Source organism: Choristoneura fumiferana, chromosome 14, assembly GCF_025370935.1.
Source record: "Choristoneura fumiferana chromosome 14, NRCan_CFum_1, whole genome shotgun sequence".
Classification (NCBI taxonomy): Eukaryota; Metazoa; Arthropoda; class Insecta; order Lepidoptera; family Tortricidae; genus Choristoneura; species Choristoneura fumiferana.
In genome coordinates, this window is record NC_133485.1 from 6,898,532 (window position 1) to 6,917,350 (window position 18,819).

General features: G+C 37.2%; 2 protein-coding genes across 5 annotated transcripts in view; both read right to left on the reverse strand.

Annotated features, from left to right (window-relative positions):
- Sema1a (semaphorin 1a) overlaps window positions 1–18,819 on the reverse strand; it is a 462,244-nt gene that overhangs the window by 147,257 nt on the left and 296,168 nt on the right. The gene's annotated exons all lie outside the window — the stretch shown is intronic.
- On the reverse strand, window positions 3,686–5,586 carry LOC141434905 (uncharacterized). The gene is made up of 2 exons (XM_074097395.1): window positions 5,418–5,586; window positions 3,686–4,755 (listed from the first exon to the last, which is right to left on the reverse strand). The coding sequence occupies exons 1-2, from the start codon at window positions 5,578–5,580 to the stop codon at window positions 3,686–3,688; spliced, it is 1,233 nt and encodes a 410-aa protein (XP_073953496.1). The 5' UTR covers window positions 5,581–5,586.

Below are 18,819 nucleotides of genomic sequence, written 5' to 3' on the forward strand. Positions count from 1 at the left end.
GAGTTATTTTTTAAATTTTTATTTTCTTATATATGTGGGTATGTCTAGATTCCACCTCAAAGCCTCCGCTCTTGACGGACGTTCATTAAGTTCAGAGTGTAATCAATTAATTTATTATTATTATCATTATTTTTGAAATTATTTATGTATCTTAATTGATGAATATTTCATCATAGATTAGTAATGGGATGAGCAAAGCATTGGGTGGGAGGGAGCTAAGTTACTAATCTCTTCGACGACGAGGCGCTTCAATAATTATGATAGAACTTCACTTACAGGTAAGTTCGTTTAATCATTAATTATACTTCGCGCCTCGTCCTCTAGATTAGTAACTGAAGATATAATACACATGTAGACTTTGAGAGTAGGTATTGCTGGATGAAATATCATCAATTAGTAAATATATAGCGGAGTTATTTTGTAACCATTTATCTATTTTTTTTTTTTTTTTTCAATTGGTTCTTGTATGGTTCCTTATTTAACATTATGTAATGCATGTATTTTCAAGATTCAGTGTCATAGAAATAACAAAACTTATTACAACAAGATATTTATTAACCATAGCCATAATTAGCTACCTATAATTATCTCATGTCTGTAGATTGAAAATACAATTATTCATTAGAATAATCGATACAATTAACAGTACTTATTAGAAGTAGATAGGTGCCTACTGGTTGACTGATAGATAACCTTTTAAATCACAATCAAAATATTAACCATCCTTGTTATAATTTAAAGAAGAAAAAATCACATAGAAATGAATTATTGTAAGCATACAGATGTGTACATAAATCACTTATTATTATTTTAGACAAGTACAGAGTGAGAACTGACTGGACCTGAAGATGTTGTAAATATATAATTAAAATATCCCGGAAACTAATAGTTTAATATTGAGAGCGCTAAGGACAGATCGTCCTCGTTGTTAATAATGGGTCTCTGATAAAATTTTGCGAAAGTATTAGACTGTCCGCTCCACCCTGCGGTGTTGCGGATGGCGTCAACGCTAACGCCGTGGGCGTGCGCGTGCGACGTGGCGGCGTGTCTCGTGCTGTGCGCACTGAATACCGCCACGTCGACCCCGCTCTCGCCTAGTGTGCGCTTGATCCATCGGCTGAGGGTTTGAGAACTTACCGATTTATGCGGTTTTTTACTACCAATGAAAAGGCTGTCAGTACTTCTTAAGGGCGCAGTTTTATTCACATAGCATGTTAGTGCTTCTGCTGGACAAATTGCAAGATTTTCTTTATAGAATGGCAAATATATTATGGGTTGTTTACAACCAGGTCTAGATGTTTTCAAAAAATCAGGGATTTTTATTGTTATTCGCTCTGATGTAATATGGATGTTTTTTACATTGATTTTTGAAAGTGTTTGTATTCTGTGAGCCGTAGTGAGTGCTAGTAAAGTAACGGTTTTACTCGAGAGTCTCTCTAGGGTTAACTGATTGTTAGGAAACCAATCGCTCAATTTGTTTAATACGAGATTAGTATCCCAAGTTACGTTATATTTAGCTCTTGGAGGTCGTAAACGGTAGACGCCCTTAAAAAATCTCTGAAGCCTGTCATCGTTAGTTATTGTCGGCCCTATCACAAGGGACAGAGCGGATCTGCATGAGTTAAGTGTACCGTACTGACATCCTTCATTATACAAATGAGTTAAGAAATAGACTACTGTAGGGACAGACGCGCTGTACACATCGATTGAGTTGTTTTGGCAAAATTTCCACCACTTTTTAAGACAAACATCGTATTGTTTTATCGTATTAAGCGACAAGGATGCTAACATGATATCGAATGAGGACGGTGGCAAGCTTCTTTTTGACAGCGCGAGCCGCACAATATCCCTGCAACCAGGGTAATTGACTTCTGTATTTGACGGGAACTGGAATGAGAAATTAAGGCATTGCTGTAAGGCTGAAAACTTAAAGTTTCACTCACGAGAAGGCTTCTGTAAACGGGGTACCATGGTTGCGTGGGCCAAAAAGGCACGATCATGATACCCCTTGCTCTTTCGGATATTATCTTGCGCAGAGCCTTTAAAATTACCGTAAAAGGGGGAAAGGCGTAAAAGAACAGGTTTTTCCAAGGTACAGTGAAGGAATCTACCGCGAATGCGTCAGGGTCTTTGTGCCATGAAATGTATTTTTCACATTTTTTATTAATGCGGCTGGCAAACAAGTCGATCTCTGGGCAGTCAAATGTATTTACTAATTGCTCAAAAGCCCAGTCTGCTAGCTCCCATTCTATGTCCGGATGAGATCGTCTTGATTCGAAATCGGCTACGACATTGTCACGCGATCTAATGTAAGATGCGAATACGAATAATTTTCTTTGTTCACACCATGTCCAGAGATCTTTCGTGACTTGGGTAAGGTGTGGGTATTGAATACCGCCCATACGGTTGACGTACGCTATCGCGGTAGAGTTATCTAACCTAAGGAGGATCTGGCAATCATACAAATTGCGCGCAAAAATTTTAAGTGCTATAAAAGCGGCAAGTAACTCTAGGTAATTAATATGCTTTTGTTGTTCAGTATTAGACCATTGACCGCTCGCTGTATCATTACCACAGGCTGCCCCCACCCCGTAGTTGAGGCGTCAGAATATATCTGAATTTGATAATCATCGGACCGAATGCGACGATGGGAATTATCTATGTTTTTTAACCACCAGTGGATATCAGGAAGAACGGAATCTGGTATAATCATCGTGCGGTTATAATTGTCGTGGCCTTGTAAGTTAAGGAACTTGCAACGTTCCAATTCCTTCGTATACAGCCATCCGTACTCAATAGCTGGGCAGGCTGAAACTAATAAGCCGGTGAGCCGTGCCAATTGTCTGATCCTACAATGTTTAACATTTAAAAATAATTTTAATTCGGATTTGATACGTGCTCTTTTTTCAGACGGTAAACTTAGTCGAAGATGGTGGGAGTCTATGATCATGCCTAAAATTTACAGGAAGTTGAAGGTACAAGGACGCTTTTTTCTTCATTAATAATGAAACCTAGTGAAATTAGTAATTGTTTAGTTAATTTTATATTGTTTAAACATTGTTGGTAGCTTTGGCCAAAGAGGAGCCAATCATCAAGGTACAGTGTGGAGAGCAGGCCTGCGGAGCGCAGCAATTTAACCACTGGCTTTGTGATTTTGGTGAAAATATATGGCGCTGTATTGAGACCAAACGGCAAAACGTTGAACTGGTACATTTTGTCTTCGAATATAAAGCGAAGGTACTTTCTTGACTCTTCATGAACCTTAATCAAAAAGTAGGCATCTTTTAAATCAAGAGTGGCCATATAGCAATCTTGAGTTAAAAGTTTTACAGCAGTTCGCAAATCCTCAAGCTTAAAATGATCAGTGTTTATAAATTTATTTAATTTTTTAAGGTTGAGGATGAAACGCATTTGACCGTTTGGCTTCGGTACTAGAAAAGTACTGGACACAAATTGAGAATCGCAAGGAAAACACTCAGAAATTGCATTTATCTGAAGCAAGCTATTTATAGCGTCTATGTAATGTGCCCGGTCATCTTTAGAGTATTCAGGTGTCGACGGAAAGGAATTTTGAATGACAGGGCTTGAAAACTTAATTTTATAACCATCAATCCAAGATAGAATCGTGCGGTCACTTGTGATGAGCGACCACTGTTCTCGAAATAAAGATAGCCGACCAGCGTACTTAACTGGATCTAGTAGCGGCGCTGCGGGGGCTGGTGCGCGTACGACGGCCTGTAGTAACGCGCCGGCGGCGCCGGGGGCGGGGGAGGCGGCACGCGGGGAGCAGGCGCGCGGCCCCGCGGGGCGGGGCTGGCAGCGGCGGGCCCGGCGGCGGCCTGCGCGACGCTGGACCTCGGCGGTTTAAAGGCCGCGACACAGCAGATCTCGGTCTTCTGTTCTGTGTTGCGACTGGCTTAGGAGCCACAGCTTTTATATCCACACCCGATTTATTCACGGTCTTAGCTGTTTTAATAGTCTCCGTTAGATTTTCGCCGAATAACCAAGCGTCTATTTTAGTGTTGACCAAATGGTCTTTTAGATCCTTCTTTAGGCTGAAAAGTATAAAGTTTCGCCTTGTCACGCTATCCGCGTATTGTAAGTCACACAAGATACGACTGAGATCAATAAGCTTTTGTAATAAGTCGTTATTTTTCTCTTTTAAATTTAATTGGGATGTAATTATTTCACCGAGGCATGATATAGCGCTAGCCATTTCTTTTTGTTTGGACTCAATGCCCTTATCGCGTTTTATGAAATTTTCTGATATGGCGGCTTTAATCTCAGGATTTAGCTTTGGCGCGCCTATGTGCACACAATTGGCCGGTACCAGGTATTTAGCTATGATGTCTCTGCGGGTTTCCTTAGGTATTCCCTCGGTAGCTACATGTGCAAGGCGGGTAGCTATTTCCGTGCGTATGTCCTCGCCATATTTCATAGCCGACGAGGGCTCGTCGCCTAATATTTTTAAAACGTCGTCGTCCAAGTCGACCTGGACTGTTGACGTGCTTGCGACAGGAGTATCGCTCGTGTTTGCGCTAATAACCTGTGTGCTTGGTTCTAACGGAGGTTGTGTGCTCTGCTCAGCCTCGATAGGCTCTGGCTGCTCTTCGACAGAATTCTGTCGAGTTTTTGCAGAATTTTGGTGATTTTCAATAGGGCGGAACTGATCCTTATTAGTATTAAGAGGGTCGTAAATGCAACCATCGTCCGGGTATTCCGGGAACCAGTCATCTGGCCTTAGGACAGGCGATGCTGAGAACAATAATGAATATTTTGTATCAGGTATTTGTTAACAGTATTAATTAACCTATTAGTCAGGTACTAATGAATTACGTGACTTTGTGTAAGCGGTAAAAGAAAAACCGTATTGCATATAATTCATTTTGAAAAATGTATCTTTATTTGTATGTTCAATATTGTGCAAATTACGTTCTTACTAACTAAATAAGTATAGATCAATATAAAATTATATTTAATTAAAATGAAATTAAGGGTAGACAGATAGATATAACTTATGTGAGATAATGAATTTAACCTGATCCGCTTAAGATTTAACGGATAAATTCAAAATAATCGATTATCGTTTTAACAGACTTTATTTAAATATAATGTACTATTATATTAGTTAGGCAGCAATCCCCAATGAATCGCACGCTAACCGTCAATTCTTGCGTTGAATTAGCCTCAATGACTAATCCTAATGCAATGCAGAAACCAAATTATGGCTTGAAATGGTAACGACTGGTTTTTGAAATAATCAAGGTTAGGTATCAATCCCCAATGAATTGAACGCCAACCGAAAATTCGTGCATTGAGATAGCCCCATCGGCTATTCGGGTGCAATAGGCATATGCATACAGCATACGTTTAGATTATTATAATTACACACTTGAATAATTTATTAATATCGTATTATGTTTTACCTGTTTCTTGAAGCACAAATTCTTCTCGTACCGAACCGTCGTATGACGAATCACTTCCACTGTGACTACGTATTTTGCGTTCTAACTTTCGAACTTTGTGCATTAGATGATCTAACTCATCTTCATATTTCTTTGTACGTTTGCGTTTAGGCATTTTTTTTTTTTTTTGCGAGACAACGTAGAGTTATTATGAAGTGACTCGAGTGGTCGAGCACTTGATTGCGTATGAACGTCCGTCAAGAGCGGAGGCTTTGAGGTGGAATCTAGACATACCCACATATATAAGAAAATAAAAATTTAAAAAATAACTCCAAACTAAGTGCTGAGTGGTGACACCTGGCGTTACTACATGTGTATTATATCTTCAGTTACTAATCTAGAGGACGAGGCGCGAAGTATAATTCTAACCCGACACCACACGGGTGTTTAATAATAACAATATAAATGTATCATACTTATTTACAGCAAGCGTTTATATTTAATGAAATAAATCCGGATAAGCTCATCAACCACGAACATGTCCAACAAAACTCGGTTTAAGACGTGAGATATCTGGATTTATTTAATTAATACCTATTCTAATAATAGTAATCCCTCTGATTGACTGTCATACAACACAAAGCCTAAATTACTAGAACTAGAGACTTAAAATCTGGCAGACATTATTCCTTGAGGATCATAGAGGTGTATAAAGACGAGATTTCTCGAATTTTCATGAATGCGATGCCGTGGGTCATAGCTACGGAATTGTACTCAATTTTAATGAGAATAACATCCACTTCCTTGACCAATTTAGGAACGAAAAGATAACCAGCTTTAGTACAAAAATATTACTCGTTTGTTATCCATTTAGACACCAAAAAAAGTTTAAAAGGTTGCAATCTTGGAACTGAAACTAGGCCACTGGCAAAAAACGGCATACATTAAGATAAGAACATTTAAAGCCCGTAAAGGCATTGAGAGGGAATTTTGAAAAGAATCTTGCATTGGTTGGTGAGCTATAAATCTGAAAACAATATAGGAGGCCGGTCAGCATAGTTCGGCGTATCGTGGACCCGATCAGGAACAACCTTAAAATGTCATTTCCAAAAATAATTACTTTTATCTGATCGGTGCCGCTGGTGGCTAGTTAAATTTATAACGGTACTAGCTGTTGCCCTCGGCTTCGCCCCCGTTGTAATTGTTCTAAATGTTCTTCCACAAAAACCTTCTCCTAGCAATAACGAACACAACAGAAAAATAATTAGTGAAATCGGTCCAGCAGTTTCCGAGTTTTGCGTTTAGCAACACATTTTACGATTCAGTTTCATTTATATATAATAATATAAGATAGAAGATAGATAAAATTAGGAACATATTTTAAGACCGCATTGATATTCGTAGGAATAAATCTTTTGCATAGTGACATACCTGTCTGTGATCAGTGTGTGTTATTTTATTTTTTCTTTATTCAGACTCGTTGAGAGTAAATGATTTCAATCCGCCTTCAAATATTTATTATATATTGAATTCTAAAACAACAATATCTCAAATTCATAATAATAAGCCTCCAATAAGAGAATAGAATAATCAAAATTTGCCTAAGCTCAATATTGGTTTCTCTGAATTCGGTGAGGCTTTATTTCATGAATTTCTGCCTTAATATTATGCTAGAAAGTTGAAGTAAAACTCTCAATACGCGAGGGCACCCAATTTGGCAGTGTTTCAGTACAAATAATACTGATGAATTCAGTCGAGCTCTCACGGAAAGTTGTGAACGTTCAGCAATACTTTGGAGTCGGCGTAGACTTAAAGTACGGTGCTCCGCCGAGGAGTCGATCGCGTGGAACACTGAGAATCCATATTCGGCGATGATTCTTAACGAGTTCAAGGTGCTAGCGCGTCTCGACTCCGCCTCGAGTGCTTAACAGCTTTCAAGGGTAAATACTATTTGAATTAATCCACAGACAGGGACAGAGGTGATTATTTGTACGCAAGGGACTCAGTGAATTATTCAACCAGCTGCGATGTTAAATATTTCAACAATCAGTCGCGTCGTGTAACGTAAAGTGCGAACACTAATTTCCATCGGGCAATTAACGACATTTGCAATTCCGAATCCACCGTCGTTAGCGACGGAAAAAATTACGAAGCGAAAAATTAAGGAGTAGAGAAAAGTAAACATAAACCAACTGGCGAATAAGATAACATAAAACTCTGGCGTCGTAAAGAATGAGAAATTTCACAAAGTTTAAAAATGAATTACCCGGAACGTGACTGTAACGGGATGATTATAAAATTTTGTTTAAATTTTTAAAACCCGTTGCTTAATTATATTTATACTTTACTGTTTTGTGAAGCGGTTTTTTAAATGGGTGCTGCATTTGACGGCTATTCGTAGAGACGTAGATTAGTACCTGAAACAAAAGATAAAAACAATCTGTTAATTTAATCGATTTAGTTGATAATTTCAAAACTTACTCGCATTAATATATTAGTTAAAATTAAAAGTTTGAAGAAGCACGCTTAGTCAATAAAGCTCCGCAAAAACAACCCACCAAGAAATCTCATGGAAGAACAAATTTAATACGGTGGAGTCAACATTTTTTGCTCCGCAAACCGATCCACATATTTCTCATAACGTTGGCCGTCGCCCGAACGAACGGAGGAAAACAAGGTAGTCGAAGGACCAGATTGAGAGGGGAATGAATATTTCCCCCCGTGGAAAATTCACGATTGAAAAAAACCCGGTCCCTTCTCTATGGGCGACTTTATCAGCGAATATTTTGCAAACAATGATCTCTTGTTGAATGAAGTGGTCGAGTATTTTTAAAAGATATTTCTTTTGAGAGTACATGAGCATCAAGAAAGCGGTTACTAAATTTCAGTATGTACGAGTATGCCCTCAAGTATCATTCTGGTTTTACTTCCCTTCTCAATTTAGTCAATTTCATTTTGCTTATTTATTATAAGTATGTACCTACGTTCCACTTGTATCACGAGTAAAAAGTAAGATGAACATTTAACTTGCGATACGGTAAAATTTAGCTCAAAGTTTTAGCACATTTTCAGAGTAAATTCAAACTGTAATCCGTCACTGCCTTTCACTTTTTTCTGAGAGATGTTTTTAATACGTTCGAGATCTTTCGAACACTTTTCTCTTCGGAATTTTATTAAGAAGAGTCAGTTTTACTTCTTTTACGGTTTTTTCTAACTCGCGTGCCGGACGTATTTAGAAAGCATCCAAAAGGTAAAAGTGCACCTTTCCACAGCCGTAAATTTACATTTTATATAATTTCGCTCGAAAGATTAAATCCTACGAAATGAGTTTTCGCTATGTTGAACTTATATTCCGCCACGAAAATCAAATGATGAGGTTTCCGAATCGTTGATAAAGCGTCAACATTTTTTAGTTGTGAACCTTTACGAGTAGTTCAATGTTTTTTAACCAAGGAAGGCCAAACCTAGCCTAATATTGTACATTTTAGCAGCCTGTTAAAGTGTGTTACTGCTGAGCAAATATTTTCCTTTTGACTTCCGTAACTTCCTGTTTTGCGCACTAAATCGCTTATTTTAATTAAATTTAAATTTTACCCGCAGCTTCACTCCTTTGAAATGGTCTGGTGGTTGCATTGAAATTCCATTTCATTTCAATTTTATGAGAATTTCATGGGAAATACCGACAACTAAGACGCGGCCTTCATCATCGTTGTATGAAGAACATTCCCGTGAAAAAATTAATGTTTCTAGGCTTAGCAGCAGTAATTTTTGGGTGTGATGTAAACTCCTGTAATAACACCGGGACAAAAAGTAGCTAAAGTTCAACTAGCTGCATACTAAATTTCATTCAAATATCCGTTTTAGCGTTAAAGTGTAACAGACACATACAAACACTTAATATTCATAAACTATCGCACTTAGTATTTTTATTGAACATTATAAAAAAATATTCATTTCTTGTTACTTTCTTACTATGCTCCAAGTATTATGTTATTTTTATTAACATGATTCGTACAATAATTTGAACAGTCTGTACTTTTAGTCTTTACATGTATATTCATTAGACTGTTTTCTGCTTAAAAGATGACATCGTTAGCTTTTAAACCAATAGTTACAAAGAACCCTATTCACGGGACCAATAATTTGATAGGGGCTTTACCGAAACCCTAAAAAGTCATTTAATAATATGAAGTCTTAGGTATAAATCTCCATTTAATTTGAGACTTTAGTACGCATTCGTCGGGCCCAATTTGCGAACATTATCAAATCAATTTAGCGAATACAGCCTGAAGGGTCGGCTTCGACTTCTGATTATTTTCGTTGATATTCTACCTGAAAATGATTATGCCTTTGATTTTATCTGCTTTTTAATAATCGATGCCTTATTTTGAAGTCAAGCTTATCACGGTTTTCGGTTTGTTGAGGGTCTTGTTAGCAAATATTGTAAAAAATGGATGTACCAACAGATTAAAAGTATAATAATTTACGTTAAAAGGTTCTAGGTATATATTTTATCATTTCGTAGATTTTAGATAGGCAACACGTGGATAGCATTAAGCAGGTATTACGTCAAAAAAAAACTTTTTTTTACTGTGTGTTTAATTTACTTATCTATTTAAAACATTTTACAATAAACGTCTTAGCTTCAAGTAAATTTGTTTTCATCACACTTGCTCGTAAACAGCAGGCTACGTTGGTTGCAACCCCCCAAATAAAACCCTCGACCTTAATGTGCTTGTCATGAAACCCGTGGTTGGTAAGTAAGGCGTTGCCCGTACTAATTTTCTTGTCATGAAGCCCAAGGTCGGTAAATGAGTTTTCTTCCAACTATGCTTTAATTTCATTATAACCGCACTAAATACCCAGCACAAAGCGGGACTTTTCTGCTCTAGAGCAGAAAAAATGTATGTGTAAAATCCTTTATTGCATTGTTTTACTTTTTTTTTTTAATTACATCACCAAAGAGGTAACACAAGTATTTTTGCTATCAAATTAGCCTGCATTGTTAAAAATATCTAGTGTTAGGTTGGTCAACCTGACGGTCTTATGAAATTTGACAGATTGCGTACAAAAAATTGTTGCTACCAATCCTATCAAAAATAGTAAGTAGCCGCGTATTTAAAAAAAAATTGTGTGTTTGGTTGGACAATCAGCAGGGCTACTACGAATCTCGAAGCTCGAAGTTCGTGTCGTGCGGTCCCTCTCGGTCTCGTATTAAATGGTGTAAGTGTCAGAGGGACCACACGACACGAACTTCGAGTTTCGAGATTCGTAGTAGCCGCAGGGCTACCCCCGAAATCCGCGCCCATCCGAAATTTGACAGATCGCGGGTAAAAATATCTGCTACTAACTCTACCAAAAAAAGTAAGAAAAAAAAAGCAAATTGGCGGGAACCTTGGGAATTTTCCGTGGTCATTTTTTGAGAGTGCGAATGTAAACTTACAAAAATGGAATCATCGAGTGCTAGTGTCATTTCTTTCCTATTAATTGTTTAGCATGAGTTTTTTTTTCGTCTACTATTCCTGTAATAGTTGAAAGAAAAGCAGATTATGCACCTCGCATTAAGTAATTTATATTGCCCTCGTGCTTTTTAAAGCCCTCGCTGACGGTCGGGCTCCAAATCGGCACTCGGTGCAATAATAAATAACTTTCTGCTTGGTGCAACAATCTTCTTGTATTGTTACTGCATGGTGTGCTGCAGCACCTGCAGGAGCGCGGCGCGCGCACGTCGGGCACATGCTGCGGAGGAGGAGGGCGGCCAAGAGCGCAGCCAGCGGTATCGGCAATTTTTCAAAAAATATTAGTTTTTTTTTTACAAATATACAATTTTACTCGCAAATGTGATGAAAAACATTGTATGTCACACGGGCGATACTAGAATTACGAACATCGACTCATTAAAGCCCTCATCTTCGACTTCGGGCTTCTAATAGACTCTCGTTCGTAATTAGTTCGTTAGTAATTTTCTAGTAACACATTTGAATAATTTAACTAATATCGAGGATATTATAAAGGTGGGGTGTACATATGAAGTTTTTATTCCTCTTGACACAAACTAAAAGTTATTTATTTTCTGAATGTCTTCACAATACAGCTCAACAGATTTGAATGAAATTCGGCACACAGATAATTACCAACAGATAACAGATATTACTATTATTATTATTTGTAACCTTTTTGTTTGTCCTTTTTATAAAAAGAGTATAAACAAACAAACAAACAATTTAAAAATAATATCAACCCAAAAAATACTTTTTATTCCACAAAAAAAACATGGGGTCAATGAAATGGAGTCGTTGTTTCGGCATCACGACTACAAACTTACGACTTCAGAAAATGATTATTCGAAAACTTTGACCAAACTGCTTGTATGGGCGCGCCTAGATCAGCTATATTTTGCCTCGAAGTGGGAAAACATTGATGTAGCAGTATCCTTAGCAAACGATATTTATATCAAGGCGTTGTCACCGCGTCCTAAGTGCCACGTAACTTGATACTTGGAATTACTCCTGCCTTCCCACATTAGCCTCAATATAATAAATTTTAGCAGATCAATATTATGCTTTTAAAGCCATGATCAGAATCTTAGAGTTCTGGAGTTTTAATAACAGAAAATAAGGATCGCTGAGCCAAAGTTATCACCAATCGGGTTCCATGCGACGGGCACCGGAGCAGACGCAGACCTATTGAGGCAATGACGGGACTATTTGGACCGTTTCCAGCCACACTGGCAAGATTCGGCCCAAGGTAGAGACAAGTGGGAGAAAAAAAGGGGAGACTTTTGCCCAGCAGAGGGACACACTGCCAGCTAAGTAAAAAAAAGAACTGATAAAATACACTTTAAAACTAACACTCTAAAAAGTAGGTACTGGAGAGAACTGACTCCGTTTTGCGGAAATACGCCTATGCTTCTTCATTTGTTGAATTGAAATACACAAGTTCGACACAGCTATCAAGGTCTTAATTATTTGCTTAACTATAACCTCCCTAAGAGACTGAATCTCATAATTACCTGTCGTAAAAAAAATATTTCCTTTAACTGTTGTCGTCAGCGTACCCAGAGATTCCGGCTTGAGCAGATCGTTAATGTACAGCAAAAAGAGAGTAGGAGTGTGAACTTATCCCTGAGGTATCCCGGTGCTAATCGTCAGGAGTTGAGATAAGCAGCCATCAGTGACTAAGCAACTGGTATATCTCGAAATTACGCTCCAAATGCACAAACTAGCTAGAATGCCAAATAAAACGTAGAAACCTCGAAGAGGAGATTATTTGGTTTTGACGAATGCAGACAAAGCATAATCTTCGTAAAACGTGAAGTTTTAAAATACGAAAGACCAGTCATACTTACTTTTCGAGAGATTAGCATAAAATTGACTAAAAATTTTGATATGGATTTTACGGGATGACCGTAAAAGTAACAAAAATTTGGAGTTGAAATAAAAAATACAAAAAGACTCCAAAAAACAATCTGAAAATGACGCGTTACGTATACGCTTCAAACTAAAATAATTTATGCAAAATCGGATCTATGCCCCACTAGGGTTATTCTACATTTGAACGATATTAATGGTGCAATGGGAAAAGCTTTTAGACCCGTTATTAATATAGATTAACATAAATATCATACATTAACAATAATTACATGGTCGTTTCATTTCTGTGATCATAAACAGTGACAAGCAAAGCGTGTTTCCGTTTATGGCTTTGATATATCAAGTTATCGACAAGACAACATCTAGATACAATACAATACAATACAATAGTAGATTACTGCACCAAGCAGAAAGTTATTTATTATCGTACCGAGTGCCGATTTGGAGCCCGAGCGTTAGCGAGGGCTTTAAAAAGCACGAGGGCAATATAAATTACTAAATGCGAGGTGCATAATCTGCTTTTCTTTCAACTATTACAGGAATAGTAGACGAAATAAACTCATGCTAAAGCATTAATAGGAAATAAATGTCACTAGCACTCCATGATTCCATTTTTGTAAGTTTATATTCGCACTCTCAAAAAATGTCCACGGAAAAGGTTCCAGCCAATTTGTTTTTTTTTATTTCTTACTTTTTTGGCAGAGTTGGCCAGGTTGGCCAACCAAACACACAAAGTTTTTTTTTTAAATACGGCTACTAGTAGTTTTGATAGATATAATTTTTTGTACGCAATCTTGTTAAATTTCATAAGGCTAATTTTATATCAAAAATACTGGTGTTACGTCTTTGGTGGTGCAATTAAAATAAAATCTAAAACAATGCAATAATGGATTTTCATAATTTTTTTTTGCTCTAGAGCAGAAAAGTCCCGCTTTGTGCTGGGTATTTAGTGCGGTTATGTTGAAATTAAAGCATAGTTGGAAGAAATAACTCTTTATTGCACACCAACACAGTAAGCAGTACAGAAAACACAGGTATATTCATCGAGATTTTCTAAAGTAAGCAATAGGTCCTCGAATGGAGACCACGGACGGGAAAACGTAGTGTAGGGCGTCCTGAGGCACGGTGGACGGATGACCTTAAGAGGATCGCTGGCGGCGGATGGATGCGAGGGGCTGAAGACAGAGTGTTGTGGCGGGCCATGGAAGAGGCCTATGTCCAGCAGTGGACTGCTGTAGGCTGATGATGATGATGATGATGATGATGAAGCAATAGGTGGCCTTATCACTTCCTACGTACTTTCTACCTACCTACCGACTATACCAAATACTAATACTAGATACCTAATATTCGATTTTTTGTAAGGGCTATCGTTTTTTGTCTCACTAGATGGCGCACTGTTGCGTGAGGTTTTTAAGTATGGCTTTCAAAGTCTGTTATTACGGGCGTGAAAACAAAGTTTAGATTAAAATCATATTTAATACACCTTAAAACCGTACCATAAAAATATCGAGCATGCCACAGTGTTGCATAGTCCCCGTTTTGTTCGGAAATAAGGGAGGACAAAGGTTTCCGAAAGACAAAACTGTCTCAAAACACAGACATTCATTGCCCTGGAACGCATATTTGCCATAATTAATTTCAGATATTGCAAAATATTCACAAAATTATTCTAATTATAAATAAACCCGCGTAGCTCACCCAAAAACTATAAGATTTGACATTTCGGAGACCTCACGCTACACTAGCGCCTTTAGTGGCGAATTCATTCGCGATAGCCCTCATTGGCTTATTTAGTTATTTAACCAATCACGAGCAAACGTCAAACGTCAAACGGACCTCACGATACTAACGCCATCTAGCGATATTTCTCCTCTGTGAAAACCCTCATTAATTGGCAATATACCTAATCGCCGTATCTGCTTGCCCGCCCGGCCTCCATTTGTTGACAACTGCGTGCCTCGTACCACGAACCTCAGTGTCTCTCATAATATTATTATTTATCAACTCTTGGCGAAAAAACTTAAGAGCTACTTAGTTAGACTAGGCTGGCAGGTCGACTAGATATATGTCATCGACGTATAAGAGGATAGGTTTGTATTGTAATTTTAAAAATTAAATGTTGAATAAAAACGAGAGATTAAGTTAAGAGAGGTGCTACAATAGATTCCTTTATTGGAACTTAGCATGATATCCATCTGAATTTATGTACGTAACTGGGTTTTAGTAAAATTTTACCTAATTAGTAATTGCTTAGTTGTTAGTAACATAAAGTTATAAATAATTGTGTACTCACATGGTATTCACAGCTATACATTTGAGCTTTACCATACAGAAAATACGTTGTTGGAACACGTCTGGCCACGCTGAATACAAGACAAAGGAACCTCATACATTTCTCTTATTGAACCATAAAGGAATATTGAACACTACAAGTTAATACTCTTTAGAACCAGAAACTACATTTGCTAAAGTACGCTACATAACTTTTTTATTAAAACAATAAAGAAATCTTACCTTCATTTATTAGAACATTCGCGGTAATAATTTCTCAACTTACCATTACGCCTTTACTATGTTTCCTTTATTATACACACCCTCGCAATTAGCCGAGTAAAACAATTTGAACAACCTGTATACAAAACTGAATTTTATTTCAACCTATAGAGAACCAACAATTCGAACTGGATATTCATTTTAAAAATTAGCTGTCAATTATAGAAAATAACCGTATAAAAGCTTCGACAGTTGGCAATAAGGTTTAAAATAGATTGCCGTGCTAGTGTGGACATTTGACTTAGTATTCAAATAAAATGAGCATTAGCAGATTAAAAAACCTTATACAGGGGGATTAATAGCTGAATGTCGTGATGTAAATAAATTAAGGGGGGAGTGTTTTTAATTCTCACATCTGTCGCACTTGTTGGCTTTTGAATGGGAATAAGTTGGGGTTATTAACCCCTAATAAGGTCAGCGGGGGATGGTCGTGAACAGCCGTGTTAAGGCCGGACGTTTAAGTAATTTATAGCAAATGTAATGGTTATTTCAAAACGCATTCTTGATGTAAATTGTGTTAGAGTCGTGTAAACCGGCAATAAAATAAACATTGGCTTAAATTGTATTGTCGTTGCGTTACGTGCGGTGAATTTTGGTCCAATACCGCAGCTATCAAAGTTGATTGAATAGTGTTGCTGTTAATGCTAAATGTTTAATTTAAAATTAAAAATAATTATCTAAACCAGCTTTCCCGGAAGCCATCAAAAATGTTTTTAATAGAGCATTGAGCATGATTAACATTTAAGCAACTTTTTTTTAAATTACCTTACTAAAGTTTATCTCAAATCAATGAAATCAATAAATGCGCAAAATTGACTTTAATAATGTTTATTAAGTTCACTCTGAAAAATTATCGATTTTGAGATAAGTACGAGATTTTTTTAGAGACGATATGCGTAGTGATAAATATATATGTACTCATTGACATCTATGTACCTCACGGCACTAATAGATGTCGATGCACGTACTACTGGAGAGAATTGTTTTTCGAAAAAGGTCGTGTGATTATGATAATGTCCATATTAGATTTCTACCTCAGAATCTTGTGGTGTTGCACCGTTTGTGCCAATCAGTCATCCCAGCCTATAAACATCGCTGAGCACAGGCCTCCTCTCAGAGTGTGAGGGCTTGGGCCGTAGTTAACACACGGGCTCGGTTCGGACTGGGAACTTCACACACATGATTGAATTGCGTCGCAATTTGTGCAAGTTTCCTCACGATGTTTTCCTTCATCGTAAAACTCGCGGTAAATTTCAAATGACTGCTTGAGAGGCCATAGATCAAACCACTATGCCACCATGGCTTTTTTTGGGCCGATCACTGTTAGACATATTTTTATGGATATATGGGATGCGGATCAAAAGTAACCGCTATCTACATATAATCATCTGTGTAAATGTGTCTAAATTATCACTTCTCTATCGTATATACGATAATATTATGACTCTACCTGATTGAAGAGTCACGTCTGCGATAGCGAATCGAACAGCCAATCGCGAGCCGTCACAGCCGGCTTAAACTGGTTATTACTGGTTATTACCAGTTGGCATTCATTAGCGGCACGTCATTTTGTCGCATTAAACTATCATTTTGACAATAAATCATGGGTATCGTCAGTTATTACAATGCAAACTTTTGGAAATATGAGTAAAGTAGAAACGCATTGAGTGACATGGTTTAGAGTAAGTAGGTACTTAAGTACGTAAGTAGTTAGAAAACTTGACTATGAAGTTTGAGGTCCTTGGTTCGATCCCCGATCGCGGCAGATATTTGTGTGAATAATACGAATGGTTGTCTCCAGTCTTGGACGTTTAGATATTGTATATTTATTCATTGCCTACTTAGTACCCATAGTAGCTTTGCTTAGTTTGGGACTTGATGAATTGTCCCATAATTATTTATATTTAATTAAATGAAAAGTTGACTTTTACGTGACAGTCCAAACGTTAGGTATCAGCGCATTGGCAAACAAATCATTTAAAAAGTCCAAAAGTAAATCTCATGGAGAGAAAACATTGAATTTGCTCAATTCATGCTACCCAGTCTCACGCCACGGAGGATAGAAGAAGGCGAAAGGTAAGTACCTACCTGTTTATAAGCATTCTAAGTACGAGTTATTTTATTGTATAGTCGGGATTGGGAGATTGCAAATGAAACACACATGTATTTAATGTTGAAAGTGTCAAAAGTTTGCAATGTTTAGTTAGTATGTAACTTTATTACATGTGTATCAACTGATGTGTGAAACGTGGCAACTCATAAAGGTACCTTAAAATAAACAATACGTATTGCAATTAATATTTGATAACCTTAACGTTATGGTCACTCAATGACATATCGTTATAGGTGGAATCTGAAATGTTGGACCACGTGAAATGACGGAATAAATGAAAAATTCCAACTTTTTCAACTTCACTCATTCCATCTTTAACTCTTTCTCCTTCCAATACATTTTTAAATGCTTTCAAACATTGCTACCTGATTTATTTCAAAACTAAGCATACTTTGCGTTAAAGCCGGTGTACAGAGTTGACCAGTCGCAAGGTATAAATATCATCAAGCATAACCCCGACTACCACTTAAAATAATTCTACAATAACCGTTTTATTCCCACTCCATGGCGATTCCAGCAAAAGGCTGCATTGCGCAGACCGTAGTCACTAATTCAATAATTCTGCCGCATGTCCCTCGCTCTAAAACACTGTTTCCAGCATTTTCATCATTTTTAGACTGTGATGCAATTAACTGATGATACCATCCGCCATCTTGTTTTTGTGTTAGCTCTTTGTAACGTTGAAATGTGTTTGTTTCAAAGGATTAAGCTTGGTATTAGTTTCATGGTGGGCTGGAATTTTCAATCATGCTGTATAATTCTATGAGTATGCTATTGATAAACGAAATTAATATTTAAGTATGGGTCCGTATTCGTATCATTTTAGCGTATCATATCGTTTACGTGTATCACATTGAGTACGATGTATCATTAACATTAAGATGTAAAAAATACGTCGATATTTAGCGGTAGCTAAACCATGTATCATATCGTTTTGACTTACTGTAGGTATATAGTTTGGACGCACACACAAACAAATAAGTCAAGCACAAAATTAGTCGGGTGTTGCATAAAAAAATAAAAATAAAATAAAAATCATTTAATTCGGATAACGGGTTCCATATGTTGTTAGTTATTAGTGAGTGACAAAAAAAAAGCTTAGCATAGGTTCACGTACAAATTTTTCAAGACCGCGCCATATCCTCTTTGATTATCGGAGAAAAAGCCGTCTAGAAATAGATCGGTGTATCATATATCAAATCATAATTTCGTATATTTTATATTTATTGATATATTGAAACATATCCACACTTACCATTCGTGATACCCGTATCCAACAAGTCAGTATATGGCGTATTTAAGATACGCGACGCGACATGGATAATCACGTTTGGCGTATTGCATTGTCGCGTATCTTTTCGCGTCAAAACTA